General features: G+C 46.7%; 1 protein-coding gene across 6 annotated transcripts; it reads right to left on the bottom strand.

The window, feature by feature from the left end:
- Positions 1–996: 996 nt before the first annotated feature.
- Positions 997–23687, bottom strand: LOC309693625 (phospholipid phosphatase-related protein type 5-like). Of its 6 annotated transcripts, none has more exons than XM_082513044.1 (8): positions 23643–23687; positions 18605–18812; positions 16477–16665; positions 15252–15384; positions 14730–14980; positions 14457–14660; positions 12574–12699; positions 997–1048 (listed from the first exon to the last, which is right to left on the bottom strand). In XM_082513044.1, exons 3-8 carry the CDS (start codon positions 16639–16641, stop codon positions 1007–1009), a joined length of 921 nt encoding a protein of 306 aa, XP_082369170.1. In that variant the 5' UTR covers positions 16642–16665; positions 18605–18812; positions 23643–23687; the 3' UTR covers positions 997–1006. The 6 variants fall into 6 exon arrangements, with proteins under 6 accessions (XP_082369170.1, XP_082369168.1, XP_082369169.1 ...); XM_082513042.1 differs by lacking the exon at positions 23643–23687 and adding an exon at positions 22997–23063; XM_082513043.1 differs by lacking the exon at positions 23643–23687 and adding an exon at positions 21549–21598.
- Between the last annotated feature and the right edge of the window lie 3245 nt (positions 23688–26932).

The raw sequence follows: 26932 nt of genomic DNA, 5'->3' as shown, positions 1-26932 counted from the left end.
GAGTTGTATGTTAACCAGAGATGGGCAGCAGATTTATCAGTCAGCTTAAACCTAAACTTCTGGTCTCAGGTATGCTTAAAAACCTTTAAATTGATTAAAAATCCCAGTCTGCAATTAATACAGTACAAAATACTACATAGAGTGCACTATACAGGTCATCGGATGTTCAAGATGGGCTTTACATCTTCCAACAACTGCTCACACTGCCAAACCAATTCACCAGACAATTACATCCACGCTCTTTGGTTCTGTCCACCAGTGCAGAAGTTTTGGCGCGAGATATGTGAAGACTTATCAAAGTGTCTGAAATGTAAAATTCCAACCTCCCCTTTAGTATGCTTGTTGGGAAAATTGGATGAGGTCACTACAGAAACTAATACAGTCCACATGGTTTTTACTGCCCTATGCATCGCCAAGAAAACGGTCCTCATGAACTGGAAAAATAAAAATAATCTTAATTCTAGCCAATATAGAAACCTTCTAATAGATCACATTAGTCTCGATATAGCCTCTGCCACCACATTAGATCAATCCCTCTGGGCTCCTTTGATCGGCTCCATCACCTAGTGGGGGTAGGGGGTCGTGGTTTGGTCCCGCCTTAGCTACTGTGGTTGATATGGAGTTGGGACGGGCTTAGGGCGGCTGGAGGACCCCTAGAGATGTTATCCCTGGAGGGCTTACCCCGTTGCGTTCATAACCTGGTTAGTGGCTCTGGTCGCTCTCAGAGGTTGTTCTCCTCGTGGCTGCGTGCAGCGGGGCTGGAGGATGGTCTGTACTGGTGGATGTAGGTTACTGGCCTGGTGGCCTGGCTGCCCCTGAGTGGATCCGGGGCAGGCGTGGGGGTTTGGGGCTCGGGGGTGCCTCGCCTCCGTGCTAGGGCTCTGGCTGGGCCTTGGGGGCTTCGGTCCTCGTCGGTGTGTCACCGAGGTTGTGGGCGGGTGGGTGCACAAGGGCTCAGCCCTGGCGCAGGGGGCCTCTTGTGCATCGGCCTAACTGGGGGGGCTCTTCAACTGGCGGGGAGGTTGTTCCATCCTTGCAGGAGTCCACTCTGCAGGTGGGGGAGACACATAGGAGAGGTGGAGAATAAACTTAACCTGGGTGTCTGTTGTCTTGTGTAGTCTGGGAGACGATTGAATGTTGGGGTGGGTACAGTTTCCTCTGCGGTGGGGTAGGGTGGGCTGCCCCGGGTCCTGTGGGGCTTGGCAGTGCTACCGTAGGCCCCGGTCTGGATGGACCTGGGCTCCCTTGCCTTGGTGGGTACCAGAGGACGGGGGTGCCTACTGGGGTCAGCGGGGGAGCTGGCCCTAGGGAGGGGCATCCTCCCCTCCCTCCTTTTCCTCCCCATCCCCGACTACCTCCCTCTTCCCGCTCCACCACACTCACCCACACAGGTAGGGCCTTGGGGTGCGGGTGTGTCACAAGGGTGCAGGGGAGACATTTCCCCCCCCCCCCCCCTGTCCCCTTCTGGCCACCTGTGCCTCAATTTTATCTCACAACTTAGACATCCACATTACTCACACTCTCATAACACACACATATATATAGGGCCTTGAGGGTGGGCACGTTAACGGCGTCACTCCCAGTGGCTACCTGGCGGGGCCTGGCGCCTGTTGCTCGGTTAGGCCTCCTCCGGGGTGCGGGGGGCCCTCGGGCCTCCGGGCCTGCGGCTCGGTTCACTCTGGCACAGCTGGCTGCCGGCAGAGCCGGCGGGCACGCCGGTGCAGCCCCCTCTAGCTTCTGCTCGGTGGCTACTGGGTGACACCTCGTCTGGGGATCCTCAGCCCTTCCCATGAGGGTGGCACGGATGCCCCTCCGGTGGTCCTCCTTGGGCTCTCGCACTCTGAGACCTCTGGATGTCTGGGGCCTGGATCTCCTCCATGCCTGCTTCATGCCCTGGGGGGCGGGGCTATGGCTCTCTACATCCTCTTGCAGACCATTACATGTGGAAACCATTTGAATACAAGCACGCTGATCCACACAGGTATGCACACGGGTGTTCACTGTTCGTAGACTTAAATTACACCTTTCTTGGCTTCTACTTCAAAGCACATTGTGCGCTGTCTGTCCTGCGTGCTGCACAACAACATTGAATATTTAGTATTTACTGCTGTTTACACTTAGCTAGATTAATGCGATGGTGTTGTGTTTAGTATGTTGCTTTGGTTTTTTTTTTTTTTGCTTGTTTTCTATTCTTCTTCTCTCAACAGGTGATCCAGGAGATTTTTTTTTTCCCTTTTTCACTGTCCCTCTCCCCTTCTGTTTTTCTTTTCCTTCCTCTTTCTCTCTCCCTTTCCTATCCCTCACTCATGTCTGTCCCGTCTGTAACATCTGAAAATAAAATATAATAAATAATAAAAACAAAGGTCGATCAAATGGACCAATACGGCAAGGCCATGATGATCCATTTGGCAAAATAAATCCATTGGGTATCCTTGTTGGTCTTCAGACAACAATTCTGACGGCTAAAGAACCAAATGGGACAGGCAAAAAAACAAAACAAAAAAAAAAACAGAGATGGGCAGTAACGCGTTTCGAGTAACCAGTAAAGTAAGGGATTACTATTGCAAAAAAGGTAATTAGATTACTGTTACTTTCCAGTTAGTATGCTGCGTTACTGCGTTACTAAAACCGTGATTTTTTTGCAAGAGTGTCTCGTGACAGTGACGTAAGCGAGTGTGATGTTCGTGGCAACAGCTGTGTGCAGATCAACAATGGATAATATAACAAGTGTGGCAGAGAGTATGAGCGTGCAGCGTTTAAAGCGTGGAAGTACTGACCTTACTTTGAGTTTGATTCTGTAAAAAGTGACAAAATCATTAGCGTCCGCTATTCACTGTGTGGGAAGAAAATTTCTTTTTACAGCGAAACAAACCCCTAAACGTCCGAGCAAGCACCGACAGTGCGCTGCCACGGGAATGTGAAATTCACAGAGAAACTGCCGTATCCTTCCACTGACCGCTGCGGCTCACCTGCACCAGGGCAAATATCCGCCTGCCCACTCCTGCTTTACAGGTGAAAATAGAGCAACAGGACCGCTGAGTCTTTGACTTTATTTATTTTCTGCTGTGTTTTACTTGCATCTATTTGAAAGACTGAGTGTAAACACAAAAAAACAATTTTATTTTATGTGCAGAAAATAGGTTTAAATGCTAAACAAATTTCTTCCAGTCAGAGAATGTTGCATATAATTTAATGTTTGCTTGATGCATAAAGTTAAAAGATTAAAACTAATAAAACAAGTTTTAAAAAGAGACTTTTTCATTTGATTACATTTTGTATGATGGATTATGTAGAAAAAGTAGAATTGGGCTAAAAGATCTATTGCTTTAGTACCTATTCAGGGGATAAATCATGTTTTAAAAAGTAACTAAGTAACTAAAGACTTTTGAAAATAAGTAATCAGTAAAGTAACGGGATTACTTTTTTGGGAAGTAATCAGTAATTAGTTACTGATTACTTTTTTCAAGTAACTTGACAGACACTGATGTTAACTTCAGCATCTGTAGTCTGGTGCAAAAAGTTTGGTCCTTACTGACTCTACTTCCACGTATTCAAGTCACTGAACTGGACCTCTCCATCTTGTTTGTGACGTTAGTGCCTTTTTTAGTCTTTTTAATAGTATTATGTCATAAGTAATATATCCTCCTGGGTGGTCTCCCCCAGTCTCCCTCAGAATGCTGTTGACTCTCTGCCGGAGGTGTGAGTTGAAGATCTCACGGACTGGGGCCTCTGCCAGGCAATCCAAGTGCACCCTCACTATACATTTAGGTGTACCAGGTCTTTCCAGTGTCCTCCCCCGTCACCTGATTCAACTCACCACCAGATGGTGATCAGTTGACAGCTCAGCCCCTCTCTTTACCCGGTTGTCCAGAACATATGGCCACAGGTTTGGTGATATGATTATAAAATCGATCATCAACCTGTGGCCTAGGGTGTCCTGATGCTACATGCACTTATGGACACTCTTATGTTCGAACATAGAGTTAGTTATGGCCAAACTGTGGTTTGCACAGAAGCCCAACAACATAACACCACTCGGGTTCAGATCCAGGAGGCCGTTCCCCCGAATCATACCCCTCCAGGTCTCACTGTCGTGGCCCACATGAGCATTGGAGTCCCCAGGCGGGGCACTCTCCAGCACCCCGCCCAGGGACTCCAAGAAGGCTGGGTACTCTGAACCATCACTCGGATGACAGTCAGGACCCGTTCCCCGACCCAAAGGCACAGGGACCAAACCCTCTCGTTCACTGGGAGAAACCCAGACACACAGGGAGCAAGCCGAGGGGATACTAGGATACCCACCCTAGCCCGCCGCCTCTCACCAGGGGCAACTCCAGACTAGAGATGGCACGATACCACTTTTTTATGTCCGATACCGATACGAATATGAATCCGATATAATGTGTTTTCTAATCAATAAAACTGTTTTTTTAATATCTTGCTGCATTTTGTATAAGTTCATACTCAAGTTTAAATAAACAACAACATTAAAGCTATTCTGTTAGACCTGTATGTAAAAAAAAATACACTGCACCCAAAATATTTCACAGTTCAGCAATACTGATCAATCTAATAAACTTAAACCTGCTCCATTCTTCCTATTCTGGTATTTTAAAGAGTACTTAGGTTGCTTAATATTTCTGCTAACTAATAGGGTTGCAAACTCCCAGCAAAAAAATAAAATAAATAAAATAGGGAACCACCACCCACCCTCCACCTCATGATGCTTAATCGACGTAATCAACTTTAATTTGATGCAGTGTGAAAAAAAATGCACCAAAATTAATTATTTTTCAAGAATAATTAAATAGATTCAACATCTTTCTTCAACAGAACTGCAGACTGCACAGATGGTACCTTCCCAAAGGAAAAAGTAGTATAGCTTACTGGGGTATATTAGACTTAACAGTTACTATATACAGTAATGGACTTCTATATACTTTACATCAGATTAAAACTTTGGGTGTAAGATTCAGACAATTATTTATTAAAAGCTAGACATTTTAAATGAGAATAAGAAAGAAAAGTATGTCTTTGTGCCCCCTTTTCCCTGTTTGTGTTTCCCCCTTTGTGAGTGTGGACGCTTCGTCTCTTTGCTCTTTAAATGCTTTGCTTCTTGTATTGATTTTTATTGATTTTTATGCTGACTTTTTTCCCTTTTTTCCGTATGAGCTTACCTGCGATAGCTTCTGGACACTTATAGATCATTAGGACCAAAGTGTTCTTAACAGAAACAGCAACATTTTTCCAGAGCTGTGGGACTCTTCCCTGAGGTTGGGAAGAGTCCCACAGCTCTGGAAAACCTCCTGTGTTGTACCAGTGCCAAAGACTTCACGCCCCAAGGACCTCAACAGCTACAGGCCGGTGGCTCTGACATCCCACCTGATGAAGACCCTGGAGCGGTTGGTCCTGGCTCAGCTTCGGCGCCTAATAAGCTCATCACTGGACCCACTTCAGTTTGCCTACCAGCCTGGCATTGGAGCGGATGATGCCGTCATTCACCTCCTACATCGTTCCCTCTCTCACCTGGAGACCGCTGGAAGCACTGTGAGAATCATGTTCTTTGATTTCTCCAGTGCCATCAACACTATTCTTCCCTCGGTTCTGAAGGACAAGCTGGAGAACTCTGGAGTGGACCATCACCTCACTACCTGGATTTTGGACTACCTCACCGACCGACCACAGTATGTGAGGACTCAGGGCTGTGTGTCGGACAGGGTCGTCTGCAGTACGGGGGCCCCACAGGGAACGGTTCTGGCTCCGTTCCTCTTCACCATCTACACTGCAGACTTCTCCCACAACTCCACCCAGTGCTTCCTGCAGAAGTTCTCTGATGACTCTGCAATAGTCGGCCTCATCACTGATGGGGACGACAAGGAGTACAGAGGACTGACTCAAGACTTTGTGGACTGGTGCCAGCTGAACTACCTCCAGATCAACGCCAGTAAAACCAAGGAGCTGGTGGTAGACTTCCGCAGGCACAAGCATTCTCCACTGCAACCACTGAACATCCAGGGTATGGACATTGAGGCTGTGGACAGCTACAGGTACCTTGGTGTTCATCTGAACAACAGACTGGACTGGACTCATAACTCAGACGCCCTCTACAGGAAAGGGCAGAGCAGGCTGTACCTGCTGCGGAGACTCAGGTCGTTTGGAGTGGAGGGCCCACTCCTGAAGACCTTCTATGACTCTGTGGTGGCTTCTGCTATCTTTTATGGTGTGGTCTGCTGGGGCGGCAGCATCTCTGCTGGGGACAGGAAGAGACTGAACAGGGTGATCCGAAGGGCCAGCTCTGTTCTAGGATGCCCTCTGGACCCAATGGAGGTGGTGAGTGACAGGAGAATGGCGGCTAAGCTGTCATCCCTGTTGGACAACGTCTCCCACCCCATGCAGCAGACTGTGACAGCACTGAGCAGCTCCTTCAGTGGGAGACTGCGGCACCCACGGTGTGGGACGGAGAGATTTCGCAGGTCTTTCCTCCCCACTGCTGTCAGACTCCACAACAAAGACTTTAACTGAACAAACACACACATCCACACATGTGCAATAATACTAAGTGCAATAATCTTTTCTGGCATCGTTGTATTTTTACTCAGTTGTATATAGCATTCGTATTCTATTTTTATCTTATTGTATATTTTTATTCTATTTTATTCTACTGTATATAGTATATTATTTTATTCTATTCTGTACAGCTGTGTACTGTATTTATTCTTATTGTATTCTAATTTTTGCGTCATAACTTTTGCACTGTCCACTTCCTGCTGTGACAAAACAAATTTCCCACGTGTGGGACTAATAAAGGTTATCTTATCTTATCTTTATAGTTACCTTATCCTCAGCGCTCCGTGTGTCTGTGGCCTAAACACAGCTGATTACAGCGTCTGGGCACCGAGCAGCCTCAATAGCCTGGAATGGTGCTAACCGCTAGGCTAACTAGCAACAAGATGCCTTCCCTCTCCACAGATGACTACCACAGCCTCCTGCAGAAGATTGCAGTACTGGAGACAAAAATTCATCGCTTAGAAGTAAACGTGGAGGTAAATGGACTGTGTGGAAATGAAACAACCTTGCCTTTGATTCAAAACAATGGCGATGAGCAAGCTAGTACACAGCTAAGGAGCACAGATAACATGACCAAGAAAGTAGACTTTGTGCACTATTATAAATCCTCAAGCGATAATCCCCCCTTGGACTGTCTTGGTGCAAAACCAAGACATAAATCATGTCTCCTGGAAGGGGGAGGACGTATCACAGGCAGGGCACAGCGAGCTGAAATCTCTGAAACCGACTGGCCTTCACTTCCTACAAGACAGAGAAGCTCTTCTACCCCTGTATACGAGAGTGTGAGCAGGAGAGGAGGAGGGGTTGCTATTGTTAAATTCTTCACAGAAAAAATCCAAAAGATTAGACAAGCAATTGGTACATCAACAGCAGATCCAGACTATGTACTGTGTCCACCAAAAAACTGTTTAAACACCATGAAACAGTTTCACCCTATTAACAGCAAAGACCTGGAGGACATCTTAGGTCAACTGAACTCCTCCTCTTGCTGTTTAGATGTCCTGCCAACAAGTTTTTTCAAAAAGGTCTCAAAGACTTTGGAGTCAGACCTGTTACAGATCGTCAACTTTTCTTTAATGTCAGGTGTGTTTCCGGAACCACTAAAAACTGCTGTAATAAAACCTATACTGAAAAAGGACAATCTTGACAAGACACAAATGAACAACTACAGGCCGATCTCAAATCTCCCGTTTTTAAGTAAGATCATTGAAAAAGCAGTTTCTCAACAGCTCAGTTACTTCTTAAAACAGAATAATTGCTACGATGCCTTCCAGTCAGGTTTTAGACAGAACCACAGCACTGAAACCGCTCTGACCAAAGTGTTTAATGACATATGTCTGAATACAGACAGTGGAAAAATGTCAGTCTTAGTTTTACTGGATCTCAGTGCAGCATTTGATACAGTTGACCACAACATATTACTCAAACGACTGGAGAACTGGGCAGGTCTTTCAGGAACTGTACTAAACTGGTTCAAAACATACTTAGAAAACAGGAAATACTTTGTATCAATAGGTAACTTCACATCTGAGCAGACAAGTATCACATGTGGAGTTCCCCAAGGTTCCATCTTAGGACCCCCTCTGTTTAACATCTACATGCTCCCACTGGCACAGATTATAAAGAACAACAAAATAAACTACCACAGCTATGCAGATGACACACAAATATATATCACAATGTCACCAGGAGACCAAGGCCCTGTACAGGCTCTTGGTAAATGCATTGAGGAAATCAATGACTGGTTGTGCCACAATTTTCTCCAGCTAAACAAAAACAAAACTGAAGTAATAGTCTTTGGAGCCAAAGAAAAACGATTACAGGTCACCAGAGAACTTCAATCTATACATCTAAAAACCACAAACCAGGCGAGAAATTTGGGTGTAGTGATGGATGCAGACCTAAACTTAGAAAAACACATTAAGACAATAACAAAATCAGCTTACTATCACCTCAAGAATATTTCAAGGATAAAAGATCTGATGTCTCAACAGGACCTGGAAAAACTAGTCCATGCATTCATCTTTAGTAGGCTTGATTACTGTAACAGCATCTTTACAGGTCTACCTAAAAAATCAGTCAGACAACTACAGCTCATTCAGAACTCTGCTGCTCGAGTCCTCACTAAGACCAAAAAAGTGGACCACATCAGTCCAGCTCTGAGGTCTTTACACTGGCTGCCTGTCCGTCAGAGGATAGACTTTAAAGTTCTGATGCTGGTCTATAAAGCTCTGAATGGTTTAGGACCAAAATACATCAATGACCTCCTGACCCAGTATGAACCTTCCAGATCCCTCAGGTCATCTGGATCCGGTCTTTTATCAGTTCCCAGAGTCAGAACCAGACACGGAGAAGCTGCATTCAGCTTTTATGCTCCTTATATCTGGAACAAACTCCCAGAAAGCCTCAGATCAGCTGAAACACTCAGTTTATTTAAATCCAGGTTGAAGACTCACCTGTTCTCAGCTGCATTTGAATAAAGCACCAAATCCACACTTTTAAGCTTAAATTTCAAAACTAACATTTTAACTACTGATTTTATCTATTGTTCTGCTTTTATCTGTTTTGATTTTATATACTGTTTTGTTTGTTTGTTAATTAGTTTGTTTGTTTGTTTGTTTGCTTGTTTTAATCAATTTTAAATCATGCTTTTTATTTGTTTTTATTTCTAATGTCTCTGTAAAGCACTTTGAATCACCTTGTTGTTGAATTGCGCTATACAAATAAACTTGCCTTGCCTTGTTCATGCCCTATCGGCCCCCCTGGCTAAACTTTGCTAGATCCGCCCCTGCACAGTTACCAGCCGTCAGCTACGTAGAAAAAGATCAGCTTAACGCTGGAATGCTTTACAAACATTCAGAGATGAACTTACACACGTGTTTTACTTCTCTCTGGGATAACTTTGTCGGAGATGAAATGCTGGTTTGGTAGCGAGGCTACAAATACACACAGGCGCTCTATCACGTGACGCATACTGCTCTACGGTTATGAGCCGAGTTATGCCGTGTCACAAGTTTTGTGAGGTGCTTTTTTGATATTTAATGGATTGGATTACATTTTTTTATTTCTCTCCGATATCCGATCCAGTAATTTACGTCAGTATCGGACCCATACCAATACGTAATATCGGATCGGTCCATCTCTACTCCAGACTGAGACAGAGTCCAGCGCCTCTCCAGGTGACTGGTTCCAGAGCCCAAGCCGTGCGTTGAGGTGAGCCCGACTATATCTAACCGGTACCTCTCAACCTCACGCACTAAATCAGGCTCCTTCCCCACCAGAGAGGTGACATCCCATGTCCAGACTGCTAGTCTTGGTAGCCGGGGATTGGTTCGCAAGGGCTGCTGCCCAGCACACAATGCACCTGACCCCTACGGTGCCTTCTATGGGAGGTGGGCCTGCAAGAGGATGGGCCCATGTCCCTTATTTGGGCTGTGCCCAGCCGGGCACCCATGGACTAAGGCCCGGCCACCAGATGCTCTCCCTCGGGCACCCTCCCCGGGCAGGGTGAACTGTTCCCTTGGTGTTCTACTCATAGGCATCTTCTGAATCACTCTTTGTCTGGTCCCTCAGCCAAGACCATTTTGCCATGGGAGACCCTACCAGGAGGCCCTACCAGGGGGCAGAAGCCCCCAGACAACATACCCCTGGGATCCTTGGGACACACAAACACAAACCCCTCCACCACGATAAGGTAGCAATTTGCGGAAGGGAGAAAATTGTCGGGTGGTGGAAGGTATAAGTTGAGGATGTCCTTAATCCCACTGGCACATCTTCCGTGGAGGAAGCAGAGTCTGGGGATGAGGGGGATGACCCTCCAATCCCTGGGCACAAGGTCACTGAGGCAGTTAAACAACTCCTTGGTGGCAGAGCCCCTGGGGTCGATGAGGTCCGCCCTGAGTTCCTGAAAGCTCTGGATGTTGTAGGGATGTTGTGGTTGGCACGCCTCTACAGTATTGCGTGGAGATCAGGGGTGGTACCTCTGGATTGGCAGACCGGGGTGGTGGTTCCTATCTTTAAGAAAGGTGACCGGAGGGTGTGTTCCAACTATAGGGGGGCACACACCTCAGCCTCCCTGGGAAAGTTTGTGCCAGGGTGCTGGAAAGGAGAGTCCGTCCGTTAGTCGAACCTCAGATACAGGAAGAACAATGCAGTTTTTGTCCTGGTCGCGGAACACTGGACCAGCTCTTTATCCTCTCAAGGATACTTGAGGGTGCATGGGAGTTTGCCCAACCAGTCTACATGTGTTTTGTGGACTTGGAGAAGGCATTTGACCGTGTCCCTCAGAGTGTCCTATGGGAGGTGCTCCAGGAGTATGGAGTGTTTGGCCCATTGCTACGGGCCATTCAGTCCTTATACAACCATTGCAAGAGCTTGGTATGCGTAGCCGGCAATAAGTCGGACTTGTTCCTGAAGGGTGATGGACTCCGCCAGGGCTGCCTTTTGTCACAGATTCTGTTCGTAATTTTTATGGACAGAATATCTAGGCGCAGCCAAGTGGCGGAAGGCTTTTACCTGGGTAGTCTCAGAATCTCATCGCTGCTTTTCACAGATGATGTGGTTCTGTTGGGTTCATTGCGTGATGGCCTCCAGCTTGCACTGGAACGGTTTGCAGCCGAGTGTGAAGCGGTGGGAATGAGAATCAGCACCTCCAAATCTGAGGCCATGGTCCTCAGCCAGAATGGTAAATGGACTGATTCTTACATAGCGCTTTTCTACTCTCCCGGAGTACTCAAAGCGCTCTATACAACATGTCACATTCACCCAGTCACACCCATTCTCACAAGCACTTTCGCTCTACTTAGTGCTGTCTAACTACATTCACACACATTCATACTCCAATGGATGCATCGGAGAGCAACTTGGGGTTAGTATCTTGCCCAAGGATACATGACATGCAGACTGGAGGAGCCAGGGATCGAACCACCAACCTTCTGATCAGTAGGTGACCTGCTCTACTTCCTCAGCTACAGCCACCCCAAAAAAAGCCCACGCTGGATCAGGGACGAGTTCCCGGTCCAAGTGGAGGAGTTTAAGTATCTCGGGGTCTTGTTCATGAGTGACAGGAGAAGGGAGCGGGAGATCAACAGATGGATTGGTGCTGCGGCTGCAGTGATGCGGACGCTTTACCGGTCCGTTGTGGTGAAGAGAGAGCTGAGTGTAAAATTTCAATCTCAATTTACCGGTCGATCTACGTCCCTACCCTCACCTATGGTCACGAGCTGTGAGTAGTGACTGAAAGAACGAGATCGCGGATACAAGCGGCAGAAATGAGCTTCCTCTGATGGGTGGCTTGCCCTGTCCCTTAGAGATAGTGTGGGAAGTTCAGCCATCCGGGAGGGGCTCAGAGTAGAGCTGCTGCTCCTCCACATTGAAAGGAGCCAGCTGAGGTGGATCGGGCATCTGACAAGGATGCCCCCTGGGATGCCTAGGTGTGGTGTTCCTGGCATGTTCCAGCGGGAGGGGGCCCAAGGGCAGGTCAAGGACACGCTGGCGAGATTATATCTCTCGGCTGGCCTGGGAACGCCTTGGTGTTCCACCGGAAAAGCTGGAGGAGATGGCTGGGGAAAGGGAGGGGTGGGCTTCTCTGCTTATGCCCCCGTGACCCAGCCCCGGATAAGCAGAAGAAGATGGATCGATGAATGGATGGATGGACGTTTGTGCTTCTGTTCTGGTTAATCAAATTCTACAGTTTTTTTTAGGTTTTCACTTTGGATTACTTAAAACACATAACACTAAGTGTCAATTTATGAATGCAGTTTGATAACCAAGCTTGCTAGCATTAGCTGATGGCTTTGTACTCCACCTTCCAAATATGGCCGCTTCTGGCTCTAAAAAGCAACATGATGCCCAAAAATAAATAAATAAATAAATAAATAAATACAATGTTAAGATTCAAATATAGGAGTATCGAAGGTAACAGGTAACGCCACTGTTGCTATCTATCCATGTTTTCAACCACTAGCCCTAACAGCATGGTATAAAGTGCAGTCCTTTATACCTTACCTTATCACTGGTCTCCATATTGTGATTGACTTCAGGGGAAACCTCATCGGTATTAGCCGTGCCTGAGTCTGAGGGACTCTGGGGAATCACAGGTCTCTTTTTGAAATACTGAACCACAAAAACAACCTAGGAAGAGATAGAAGAAAAGTTGAATACATTTGATCATTCAAAATTATTCCTTTCACACGGATCAACCATTTGGATTGCAAGTACTTCCCTGTTACTGCAGGGAAATAGAGCTCTATTATTTTTGTTTACATTGTTTCTGTGACCCAGATCTTTGTCCCCACTAAGACTGTTGTTCACGAAGTGGAAAAAATTAATTCATGTTCATCCATGCAAGCACAGCTTGTGTGTGTGAGAGTATCTTGCAGCAGTTTAGTCCATTAGATCGGTTTTCTATTAAGGAAAGAGTCTAAATATGTTTGACCAAGTTACACAATGATGTGCAGAAGTAAGGTGCTGAACTTACTCTTGGAAAGATGAATTATTTTGAAAAGCTGCTTGAAAGTGTGCTTTAAATTGTACCGTTTTTTCTGACTTTGAATAAATGACTAAAATTTCAGTAAAACTTGCCCTCCATCCAGCACCTGTACCTCTGAAGAACCAGGAAACAGGCAGGGATAATCATCACAGACCCCTCACACCCTGGACACAGACTCTTTGACCTGCTACCCTCTGGCAGATGGTATAGAAGCCTGCAGACTGGGACCAACCAACACAGGAACAGTTTCTTTCCCCTCGCCATCTCCCTCCTAAACAGTTGAACTGTCACACTGCTCCCACTCCTAGACTGCAACTGCACCTTATGTACATTCTGTGATTGTACATATACACATATACATATATATATATACATATATACATATACACACACACACACACACACACACACACATATACATACATATAAAAAAAAAAAAAAAACACCCAGCACACCCCTGCGGGCGGTTTATCCTTCAAGCTCGGGTCCTCTACCAGAGGCCTGGGAGCTTGAGGGTCCTGCGCAGTATCTTAGCTGTTCCCAGGACTGCGCTCTTCTGGACAGAGATCTCCGATGTTATTCCCGGGATCTGCTGGAGCCACTCGCCTAGCTTGGGAGTCACCGCACCTAGTGCTCCGATTACCACGGGGACCACCGTTACCTTCACCCTCCACATCCTCTCGAGCTCTTCTCTGAGCCCTTGGTATTTCTCCAGCTTCTCGTGTTCCTTCTTCCTGATATTGCTGTCATTCGGAACCGCTACATCGATCACTACGGCCGTCTTCTTCTGTTTGTCTACCACCACTATGTCCGGTTGGTTAGCCACCACCATTTTGTCCGTCTGTATCTGGAAGTCCCACAGGATCTTAGCTCGGTCATTCTCCACCACCCTTGGGGGCATCTCCCATTTTGACCTCGGGACTTCTAGGTTATACTCGGCACAGATGTTCCTGTACACTATGCCGGCCACTTGGTTATGGCGTTCCATGTATGCCTTGCCTGCTAGCATCTTGCACCCTGCTGTTATGTGCTGGATTGTCTCTGGGGCATCTTTACACAGCCTGCACCTGGGGTCTTGCCTGGTGTGATAGACCCCAGCCTCTATGGATCTTGTACTCAGAGCTTGTTCTTGTGCTGCCATGATTAGTGCCTCTGTGCTGAGGCACTAATATATATATATATATATATATATATATATATATATATATATATATATATATATATATATATATATATATATATATATATATATATATATATGTTTACAAATAAGCAGTCATTTAACTTCAGGTTTGAGCTACCATAAAATGCTGTGTTTATTGGCATATCTGTTTTTCATAATGACCCACTAATGAAGTCTACACTGATATGAATAAGTCTAATAATAACAGGAACTGACCAGAAAGACAGCAACAGCAGCACCAATGCCTTGTCCTGCTATAACATCACTCCAGTGGTTACGATATTCAGCCACTCTGTTGATGCCTGTTAGCAAAGCCAGACTGACCAATGAGAGGCTGACAAAGGGCCCAGCCAGACGCCCCACTGCAGATCCAACGCAGGACATGATGTACATCTGAAAAGGAAGATTATTTCTCTGACACTTTAACCAAATATTACTTTATTGACATTGGTGAAGACTGTTGGATTATTTAAAGACAGATCTACTCACTGCCAAGTAAACAGCTAAGTAGACACTGAGTGCAGCCTCTTTGCAGGGAAATGTCTTCCTGGCTCTGATGATGTCATCAGGGTCACCAGTACAGCCATCTGACTGGCTCACAAAGAACGCTGTATCCTGGCAGCCGAGAGCAGTGTAATTGGGCTGGCACACAGACAGGAAGTAGGGAGCCAGACTTCCTGTGACCATCTGACCAGTACTAACAAAAATGTCTGTTGTAAACAAACCAAAGACAAAGACACCTACAGAAAGACACACAGGTGATATTTGTAAACAACTTAAACCAACATAACTATTGCATAACTCACATAGGCTACATTATAGACGGTTCATTTAAATTCTGTGAAAATGGCCATTTTAAACATAGCTGATCCTAAAACGTTAGAAGAGACACCATAATTGTGTTTAGCTCTACAGTAGCCCAGAACATTATTATAAGGACATTTTAAAAATGTCAGACACGACAACTGGGTTAATCAATGGTGGGAATATTTTGGGCTGGTCTTACATTACCAAGGAAACGGACAGTCCTGCGCACCATGGGGTTAACATAGCAGCAGTCTCCCACGACAACAACCTTCTCCTGCTCATAAAAGTTGTTTGAGTTGTAGTAAAAGAGGAAGATGACTACTTCCACCCCTGAAATCTGAAAAAGAAGAAAAAAAAACAGAATGAAAAACAAAATAAATAAGAATAAATTGGAGAAAATGTTAGCTGTAGTATACAGTACTGAAAAGTTTGCAGTAATGATGGCGTTGTCATATTCCAGTAATTTGCTGCAATGATGTAGCTTTGATTTTAAAAGTTACTATTAAATCAAATTTTTATTTGTTCACATGTTTTTATGTGATATGTTATTGACATGCAGTAAAACCCATATCATGTATCAGCATTAGCATTTGACATTTTGTTGAGAAAAAAAATATTGAAGGTTCATCCTCTGCTATTTTAGCCACACACTAATTTTGACCCATTGAAGAGAAAACATCAGCAGAGCTAATGCAGAGGTGGGCGGGGCCTACCAAACAGCCACGTACAGCAACCACAAACAGCAGAAAAGACAAACACAGCCACCATGATGTTACCCTCCAGTTTGTGAAATCCCATTATGAAGCCTTATTGCACGTTTCATCTTCACCTTTTTAGTATTTTAAAATTATATGCGATGGGCGTGGTTCTGACTGCAACTCCGTTAACGTCGACTAACAACCCGTCAATCACACAATCAGGAAACATACACTGGATAATCATCCTCTCTGACACTTAAAATAACCACAATTTACAAAACTGACCATAAGCTCATCAGCAAAGTGTTTACAGAGGGTGAATATTAGAGACTGAGCCTGTGCAGGTATGGGAACATCAGACTCAGTTTCCCCATGAATATCAGTATGGTGTGGAAGGAGGACAGAGCTTCCAGATAAAGGATACAGGTGGAACAACACCAACACATGGAGAAAGTTTGCACATATCCACTCGAACAGCATGCCTGCCTCACCCTGCCGTGACGGTGGGGGGCTCAGAGATATTGATGACTTTGAGAAGGTGTTGTGGAACTTTGTTCCAGCACTGCTGAAATCACCTGCAGAGACCTGCTGCAATACTTATGTTCAATACTTATTTTACCTGCTGTGAAATGCACAATAATGCATGGTTCCATCCACTGCAGATATCGACTAACTGACAGATACTAACAGTCCTTTAACATGCATGGCTTTCTGTAGCTCTATTGACTTACCAGTACAACAGGTAGTCCGCTCACCACAGAGTACAGTATTATAGGTGGCATGCGGCTGTTCTGCTCAGGTCCAGGATCAGGTTTGGTCAAAGTGGGATCTCTGCAAATGAAGCCCTGCTCTGCTGGACTGAAAGTGTCAGTGAACTCACAGTAGTAAACCAGCATGACTGTAGCAGCGAGTATCACCACCTGGAAGTACAGCATGATGGAGTCAGCATCGGTTACCACATTAGTCCAGTTGAACAGGAAAATCCAGCTTTTTGAGGTCTTTGCTGCTGATGTAATGAAGACAAAGTAGCCATTCAAATTTCAGTCACCATTTTTTTCCAAATCCAGTTTCAAGATTTCTGTTTTTTGTCACTATAATTGGAAATCCAGCCCTCACGGTTTATCACCCAGTTTTGGAACAATAAATGTCAAGCAATACAGAGGTTAGGCACAAAAATCTAAATGCAGACAGTGATGATGATTCTACTGATGACCAGGCTGTTAGAGGAAAGCCACAGTGACTCTGTGAGTGGGAAACCTCGTCCTTCCACTCCTGTGACTTTACTGAATCATCTGAGTGGACCGGCGAGCTCATTCTGTTTCAGTGAACAATCTCTAAAGAGTCACTTACAGTCTGTTGAACACAAACTCACTAAAGAGCAGGTCGAGTGAATGGGAGATAGCATTGAGAGCTTTTCAATACACGTCACAGGTTAGGTCAATAGACTGTAAATAAAAGATGAATGTAATCACGTGTCATCTGACATTTTAAAGTTTCTAAATGTGATTTTTTTTGTTGTGACAGACATAGAGAACCAAACAAAAGAAGACAGTTTTTAAAAATGTTAAACATTTCAATTCATTTTGGGGTTTTGGTCATTTCTGTAACACCTCCAGAAAGTCTTTACTCCTATTTGGAGAAAGATCAAATAAATCTAAGCTTTGTTTAATCATTCTACCTCACTACAAAGAGCTACATAGTTGTTAAAATGTATGCCTGACATGTCTACTTAGATCAAAAAACTGTTTCAAAAAGCTACTGAAAATAATGGGAAACCCATCTGATAACCCAGCCATGGGGGAGCCACAGGCCAGTGGAGTCCCAGTGCTAGTCCTAAGCCCAGATAAATGGGGAGGTTCCCTGGTACTCAGGTTGTTGCACTTTACTTATTGTATTATTTATTGTATTTTCTTATTACTTGTCATTTCTGTTTGTTAAAAAACCAAAACAAAAAACCCAACTATTTATTTATTACTAAAAAAAACAAACAAAACAAAACCCTTCCTCTTCTTCATTATTTTTGTTTCTTTTCACTCCGGGACCGTGTGTACATAATTTTGTTCCACCTCATGTTAACATGTGATGCGAATGACAAATAAAGCTCCTTGAATCCCTGTGTATGATCCACAAACAGGATACCCTTTATATGCTGGACATTATCTTACAATTTGTCACGTCCATAATAATATCCCTATAATATGAAGCATCTCGCATTATGCAATTAAAAATGACAGAAATCTCTATATCAATAACAAAGTAATTTATGATATGAAAAAGGTTCTTTGTTACATGTATTAGGTCCAAGTCAGTTTTTTTGTTTTGTTTTTTTAAATGTTTACTCCGGTATCGGGCATCCTGCACCAGCTATCCGATTTGGAGCGTAGCAGAGACATTTCTGCACTGCTCGGGGAAAGGCAAACTCAGAAACAGCGTTTACCTGTCGAGTTAGGCCAACTAGGACAAAAACAAACAAAACGAAGAAGAAAAAAAGACCAAATTAGATCTTAAATATGAATAACCTCTTGTCAATTGTCTTCAGCAGGGAGAAAGCATCTAAACTACTAGGTTGATTAATATGAAAGTCACAAGGCAGAAATCAGCAAACTGCTGCTTCACCGATTCCCAAAGAGCCATTAGTTGAATAGCTCAAAGCCTAATTTTCTAGAGGTAAAATAAATAAGCCAAACCATTTGCAGTGAAATATATTTCTATTCCGATTTGTTGGATCTTCCAACGATAGCCTGCTGTTGTATATTCAAGCAGAACATACAGCAGAAGGCCATTTTTAAGCAGTTTAACCAACTTGGACAATTTTTAAAGTTCTGGGTTACAAAAGTCCCCTAACCTTTAAGAACTTACCAGTGCTTCATTTGCCTCTAGTCATTGCAGAGTTGCCTCTGCATTGTTCATCTCATCTATGTTGTTAAAAGGCTAATCCAGAGGCAATACACCGGCATCAACAGGTTCAGTGCTGCAAGATTAACGGAGGCTCTGAACTCCTCACGGAGGTCCCCGACTTCTCTGATCAGCTCTCTCCCCATGGTTATACGTTTTTAGAAGGCTGCATCTGTTAAAAAAAAAACAATAACACAAAGAATACTGGCTTGTGATAAACTGGACAAGCATTGTGATGAGAAAAACAACGATATTCATAAGTGATGGCTTCACATTTTGCATTCATGTTCAAGTAGTTCAATCTGTTAGAACTATTTACAATTTAGCCTGTTCATAAAATGTCATAGTACAAAATTTTAGAACTGGCCTGAGACTCTCTGGAATCTAAAAAAGCAAAATAAGATGATATTCAGCAGCATAAATTAGTGTTTTGAAGTTAAGATTACAATGTAATTGTGATGCAGCTTATTGTTTCAAAGCATACAGTCGTTAGAAAAGGTACTGAACGCAGACTATTTGCTGGGGAGGCCGCATAGCTGTGTAGGTTGGCGAAAGGAGCTGGCCGGGGGATCATGATGGTTGCTAGTAGTGGGTTGGGGGGGCAGACTGCAGAGTGGTGGAGCCTGTTTAGAAACATGTTTAAAAATTGTCACACTGCGACTGAACGGACTCACGCGCAGGCTCTAGGTCTTGAAAGCACAAGAGTCTTTATTATGATACACCAGGTGATTATTTACAAAAGTGAGGGGAAAGCCGGGCTCCGGGGGTCCACACCACGAACGGGAAAGACGCCGATAGTCACACACACACTCCGTCCACTCCTCTTCACACACCACTCACTCGGGTAACACAGGGGTTGGTCCAGGGAATCTGTACACAGAGACACGAAGGGATAGTAAGGCAAATCGCTGTGAAAGCACTCTAGAAGTAATTGAGCTGGGGTTACACTGACGAGGGTCGGCAACGGTCCAGCGACGAGAAACACAGAGCTGCCATCTTATAAAGGAGCTGGATCACTCGTGATGAGCCACAGGTGCGTGGGCCAAGAGCAGGAGCCCACAGGTGAGCTCCGCCCAGGCAGAGGGAGGAGGGAAAGGGGGGAAGGGAGAGAGCAGGAACAAAAAAAAGAATACAAAAACATATGTAGCCATACTGAGCCGACCGGGTAGGCACAGGGACCCTGACAGCACCCCCCCTCAACGGGAGCCTCCCGGCGACCCACCGGGCTTACGAGGGTGCCGGCAGTGGAAGTCACGGAGCAGGCGCCGACACAAGACAGCCGAGCGAGGCACCCAGGAGCGCTCCTCCGGCCCGTAGCCCTCCCAATCGACCAAATACTGGACCCCCCGCCCCCAGCGCCGGGAGTCCATAATGCGGGAGACGCCATACGCCGGCAGCCCATCAACGAACCGGGCGGGAGGCGGGGGCCCGGAAGGAGGGCACAAAGGACTGGAGAGCACGGGCTTAATCTGGGAGACATGGAAAACGTCGTGGACACGCATGTTGCGTGGAAGGTTCAACTGAACAGACACAGGGTTCACAAGCGCACCGATTTCGAATGGCCCAATAAAAGCTGGAGACAGTTTCTTGGACTCCGCCCGGAGGGGCACATAGCGGGTGGACAGCCATACCTTTTGTCGGACCGCATGTGTCCGATGGCGGTCCGCGAGCTGTTTGTTACGTGCCTTTGTCCGGAGGAGGGCAGCTCGGGTGGTTCTCCACACCCGGCGACATCTACGCAGGTGGTGTTGGACGGACGGCATAGAGAGGTCACCCTCAACGGCTGGAAAGAGCGGAGGCTGGAATCCTAATGACGCCTCAAAAGGTGAAACTCCAGTGGCTGAGGAAGTCAGGCAATTGTGGGCGTACTCAATCCATGGCAGATGTTCACTCCAGGTCGTTTGATTTGTGGACAGCACACACCGCAGAGCAGCCTCCAGTTCGTGGCTCGCCCGCTCAGCTTGCCCGTTAGTCTGGGGATGGAATCCAGAGGACAGACTAACCTTAGCGCCGAGGGCGGAGCAAAACTCCCTCCAGACCCGCGACGTGAACTGGGGGCCACGGTCTGACACAATGTCCTCTGGAATTCCATGGAGGCGGAACACATGCGTGGTGAGGAAGTGAGCGGTCTCCAGGGCCGTAAGCAGCTTGAACAAGGCAACGAAATGGACAGCTTTAGAAAACCTGTCCACAATGGTTAGAAAATCCAAGGCTATGTGGGACCAAGGCCGTCCCGGAGTGGGTAGTGGTCGTAGCAATCCGGAGGGGGGTTGGTTAGACAACTTGTTATGGGCGCAGGTCGTGCAGGCGGCAACGTATTCCCGTGCATCCCGAGCCAAAGTGGGCCACCAGAAGTAATGCTGGAGGAATTGTATGGTTCGGTGTACCCCCGGGTGACAGGTGAACCGGGCGGCGTGTTCCCATTGCAGTACCTGAGAACGAACAGAGGAGGGCACAAACAACTGACCTGGGGGCCCGGTCCCGGGATCTGGTTCTGTTTTCTGAGCTTCCTTAATCTGAGATTCGATTTCCCAGGTCACCGTGCCGATGGAGCAGGAGGCTGGAAGAATCGGACCTGGCTCGGGTTCCGCTTCAGAGGAGTCATACAGTCGGGAGAGGGCGTCTGGCTTCACATTGCGGCTCCCGGGTCTGTGAGTAATTGAAAAGTTGAAACTCGTGAAAAAGAGAGCCCACCTCGCTTGCCGGGGATTGAGTCGCTTTGCGGCTCGGAGATACTCCAGGTTTCTGTGGTCTGTCCACACGATGAATGGTTGAGTGGCTCCCTCTAGCCAATGTCTCCATTCCTCCAGTGCTAACTTGATAGCCAGAAGTTCCCGGTCTCCAACATCATAATTACGCTCTGCTGGGGAGAGACGGTGAGAGAAAAAGGCGCACGGGTGGAGCTTACCCTCCGTCCGTTGGGACAACACCGCTCCGACCCCGGAATCTGACGCGTCCACCTCAACGACGAACTGTTGTTTGAGGTCGGGTTGGCAGAGGATAGGCGCTCTAGCAAACCGTTCTTTGAGATGTAGGAAGGCCTCCTGCGCAGACTGGTCCCACTGAAAAGACACTTTAGGAGAAGTGATTCTGGTTAAAGGCAGAGCGAGTTTACTGATATCTCGAATGAAGCGGCGGTAGAAGTTGGCAAAGCCTAAAAAGCGCTGGAGCTGTCGACGGTTTGGGGGTTCGGGCCAGGTAAGCACTGTTTGGACTTTCGCTGGGTCTGGTTTTAGATCACCCCGCTCTATTATGTATCCGAGAAAGGCCACGGAGTCCACATGAAAGTCACATTTTTCGCTTTTCACAAACAGTCTGTTTTCTAGCAAACGCTGCAGAATCTGTCTGACGTGTGTCTCGTGCTCCGCCACTGTTTTAGAGAAGATAAGTAGACAAACGCGCACCGATTGATAAAGTCGCGGAGGACATCATTTACGAGGGCCTGGAAAACTGCTGGGGCGTTAGTCAGCCCAAAGGGCATCACCAGGTACTCAAAATGCCCCAGATGGGTGTTGAAAGCGGAGGGACTTGTCCTTCTTTTCTACAAAGAAGAAGCCAGCTGCCACAGGGGAAGAGGACGGCCGGATTATGCCTGCTGCCAGTGAGTCCGTGATGTATTTCTCCATAGATGCTCTCTCAGGTTGGGAGAGACTATAAAGGCAACAGGTGGGAAGTGTGGCGCCTGGGAGAAGATCAATGGCGCAGTCATACGGCCGATGAGGTGGTAACGATTGTGCACGATCTTTACGAAAAACCTCAGCCAAGTTGTGATACACAGGTGGAACAGAGGTGAGATCCGGAGGCTCAGACAGGTTATTTGGAGGAGACGCGGAGGGCGGAGTAGCAGCCCGGAGGCAATTCATGTGACAATCCACTCCCCAGCCCACCACGCATTCGGATTTCCAGTCAATATGAGGGTTATGCTGTCGCAACCAGGGATGACCTAAGACAAGCGGTGTTTGAGGAGCTTTAAACACGAATAGGCTTAGCACCTCGGTGTGGTTGCCGGAGAGTGTGAGTGACACGGGCTCTGAGACATGGGTTATATCAGGCAGCTGCTATCCAGATAAGGCGGTGACATGTAAACGATGAGGTAGAGGGTCAGACCCAACCCCTAATTCTTCCGCGAGGGCTGAATCGATAAAGTTCTGTTCCGCGCCGGAGTCAATTAACGCCATCACAGAATGGGTCTTTGTGCAGACTGTTAACTTGGCCAGTAACATTAAGCGCGGAAGGGAGCTTTTACTAGACAGGTCGCCCACCAGTACTCCCTTAACTACGGGCGGGCGCCCCCTTTTGGTCGAGATGGACAGGTGGCAATGAAGTGGCCTTTACGGCCGCAATACAGGCACTCACCAGACACCATGCGTCGCTGACGTTCCGCGGGTGTTAGCCGTGAGCGACCCAGCTGCATGGGCTGCTCGCCTTCCTTGCTTAGCTCGCCACTGTGGGCAGCACTGGGTTTAGCCCTCCACTCCCCCGCTGGTGGGTCCATGAGCACCCGTGGCTCCTGAAAGGCCCGCCCCCGGAGGTCTCTGCGAGCCCGAAGGTGATCATCTAATTTAATGCACAGAGCCATTAGAGAGTCAAGAGAGGCAGGCAGGTCATGCATTATCAGTTCGCCTTTCAATTCATCACAGATGTTATTTAGCAAGGCACTCTTCAGCGCTTCCTTCCCCCACCCCGTTTGCTCAGCCAAAACCCAGAAATCGACAGAATAATCCGACATCCTACGTCTACCTTGTTTGAGATTTAACAGGCGTTGAGCGGCGGCGGCAGCCTCGGATCCTTTGTCAAAAACGCTCTTAAACTTAGACAAAAAAATCGGGGTAGGAGATTTCGGGGTGGGATCGCAGCACTGCCTGGGCCCACTGTAGTGCGCGATCACATAACAGTTGCACAAAGAATGAAATCTTATCTCCATCACCAGGGTACAAGTGAATTTGCTGACGAAAAAAATAAGTGAGTTGTGTGAGAAATCCTGCACACTTATCCAACTCACCATGAAATAGTTCTGGAGAGGGAGGCTGATGCCCGACGACCACCAGGCGTGGATGAGGCTGGACCAGGCGAGGATGAGGCTGGACCAGGCGAGGATGAGGCTGGACCAGGCGTGGATGAGGATGAGGATGAGGCTGGACCAGGCGTGGATGAGGATGAGGCTGGACCAGGCGAGGATGAGGATGAGGCTGGACCAGGCGAGGATGAGGCTGGACCAGGCGAGGATGAGGCTGGACCAGGCGAGGATGAGGATGAGGATGAGGCTGGACCAGGCGTGGATGAGGATGAGGCTGGACCAGGCGAGGATGAGGATGAGGATGAGGCTGGACCAGGCGAGGATGAGGCTGGACCAGGCGAGGATGAGGCTGGACCAGGCGAGGATGAGGCTGGACCAGGCATGGATGAGGATGAGGATGAGGCTGGACCAGGCATGGATGAGGATGAGGATGAGGCTGGACCAGGCGAGGATGAGGCTGAGGATGAGGCTGGACCAGGCGAGGATGAGGCTGGACCAGGCGTGGATGAGGCTGGACCAGGCGTGGATGAGGCTGGACCAGGCGTGGATGAGGATGAGGCTGGACCAGGCGTGGATGAGGATGAGGCTGGACCAGGCGTGGATGAGGATGAGGCTGGACCAGGCGTGGATGAGGATGAGGCTGGACCAGGCGAGGATGTATTGCCATAGCTTCCTTTACAGAGGCAGGTAAAAGCAAAGGCTCTACAGGTGACAAAATAGAGGAATGAGTGGATGAGGAGGCAGGTAACTGAACTGCAGACAGTGCTACAGGCTGCACTAAAGGCTGCACAGATGGCAGAGCTGATGGCTGAGCTGATAAGTGAACTAATGACAGAACTGATAATTGGTCTAACGGCAAAACTACAGGCTGAGTGAGTGACTGACTCACTCAGAGTGGCTGACTGTACTGCCGATTGTAGCAGAAGTGGAGCAGGTGAAAAACTGTCCCTAACATCCTCTGAGTGGGGTTAATTGTCTCAGAGTTACCAAATCCAGGCTCAGAAGGAGCGGAAGAAACACAGCCTGTAACTTTCATGGAAGTTTTAAAAAATGCCCACTTGGGTGAGGTCAGTTATGATGGAGGTAGGTAAACTACGACTGCTATCCTTCATCATACAACACACAGCCCCCCCCAAAAAAATAGTCTCAGAAACAATACTAGTGTCCTTCTCATTCACCACAGCCAGCCGCAGTGAAGTCCCAAAATCCGGCTGTGGGCTGACACACTGGCGGCTGCCGGCTCCAACGGGCCGGGAAAAACCACATCCAGCGGGCCAGGCAAAATCTCCAGCAGGTGAAACTGACGCGGCGGCTCTGGGAAGGCCATTGCTCGCTGCTGCCAGACAAAGTCAGCTGATTCCCGACCCTGCACCGCCTCCCGGGCTTCATGCAGATCGGCGATTAAGTCCGTAAATCCTCTAGCCTGGCGGAGATAGGGATTTCCTTCAAGGATTGTTTCTGTCACGTTCATTCCCACAAGTTTTGCCCTGGCATTAGATGTGTGGGTTATCCAGTCCACCAGGCGTAAGACGCGTGCGAGATTGCTCTCTCCAGGTAAGTCCGCTGGATCCATTTTGTGGTTGCTCCGTACTGTCACGGCTGGGGCAGCAGTCGTGTGGTGTAGTGAGAAAAGGATCCAAAGTGCAGGTACTGGCTGGGGTGTGAGTAAGTGTTTATTTGTAATGAAAGTACAAAACAGGATATAAGGAACAAGGAGCAACTAAAGCCTAGACTGGGAAAACTAATAAACAAACCTGAAAACGTGAGGACACGCAGGGAAAGGCGCACAGAGAGATGCAAGGAATACCAAAATACACAGACGGCACAACGACAAACAGAGGCAAACACACACTATAAATACAAACCAGGTAATGAGGAAATGACACGCAGGGGTGGACACAGCTGGAACTAATGGGCATAACGAGGCACAGACCTACAAAGTAAAACAGGAACCTCACAGACTGTTTTACAACACAAAACTCGGAGACACGAACAGAGCACAGAGAGAAGACACAGGTAGGGATAATAAGACACGAGAACTAAACCCAAAGAATTAATACAAAATCAGAATAAACTAGAAAATAATAATAATGCACTCAAAACGCTGGGTCATCGACCCAGGACCATGACAACTAGTGATGGTGAGATGAAGCCTCATGATGAACTGAAGCTTCCCATCCAACTGGTCGACTCATGGTTCGAAGCATTGTGATGATTCATTTGCTCTACTGCGCCATCAAGTGGACAATTCAAGTGAAACGGGCTCAATAATTATAATGATGTGATGTGTAAACCGCTAAACCGAATAAATAAATTGTTTTTCATGGTTATTTATCCCGAATATTGTCTCAGTATGTCTGATACAAAAGAGAAAGTGGAAACTATCAGTACACAGTTTTTGGGATGATTGTGTAACTGCGTAATCATTCTTATGTACATCTCAATAATGACACAAACTAGTGTGTGGCACTTCAAGTTGAATGAATAAAGGAATTACTATTGTTCATGACACCAATAACTGAACTCTAAATATTAGTTATATTTAATATTATACTAATTTTATATTAATTTAATTAATATTGTGTATAATAAATTGGCAGCTTAACACAGGAATGTACATGGAAACAAAAAGGGAGGGAGTTGTGATGTGAATGTGCTTGTATAACAGTGCTCATGACACTAGGGAAAAGTTTTCATTTGTTTTTATTCAAAAATAGCAGCTTTCCCACAGTGCTGGGCTGAAGACGGTTCCTCTTTTTTGAGAGGATTTCTCCTGCTTTTGAAAATATCCTCTCACAGGGCACAGATGAAGCAGGGGTTGCAAGAAAAACCACAGCAAGTTTATACAAGTTTGGATAAAGAAATTTGTGTCCAGTACTCCAGTAGCTATGTAACACGTACGTAATCCAATTCCACAACACGATGTGATGAGGGAATCAGCTGTGTTTTGCTGCCCATTTTATTTCGAATCTGGCGCGAACCGGTGAACCAGTTCCCGAATCAGTCACGTGGTACGGACTGCCCGCGAGGCCTCGAACGTCACTGCATACGTAATCAACGCAAGCCTCGATACGCGCTTCAGAAAAACGCCCCCGCGATTACCCGACGCGCGATTCGAAGTTTCGACACACAGGACACATCACTAATGACAACTAAGGCCTTAAATCAGAAGTACCTGACTAAAGCAGATGACTCGTAATCTGGAGAGGAAATGGCGTGTCACAAATTTAGAGGATCATCATTTAGCCTGGAGAAATAGTTTGCTGCTTTATAAG

The sequence above is a fragment of the Aulonocara stuartgranti genome (assembly GCF_965226115.1).
Source record: "Aulonocara stuartgranti genome assembly, chromosome: 18".
NCBI lineage: Eukaryota > Metazoa > Chordata > Actinopteri > Cichliformes > Cichlidae > Aulonocara > Aulonocara stuartgranti.
This window is presented reverse-complemented; position numbering and strand designations above follow the sequence as displayed.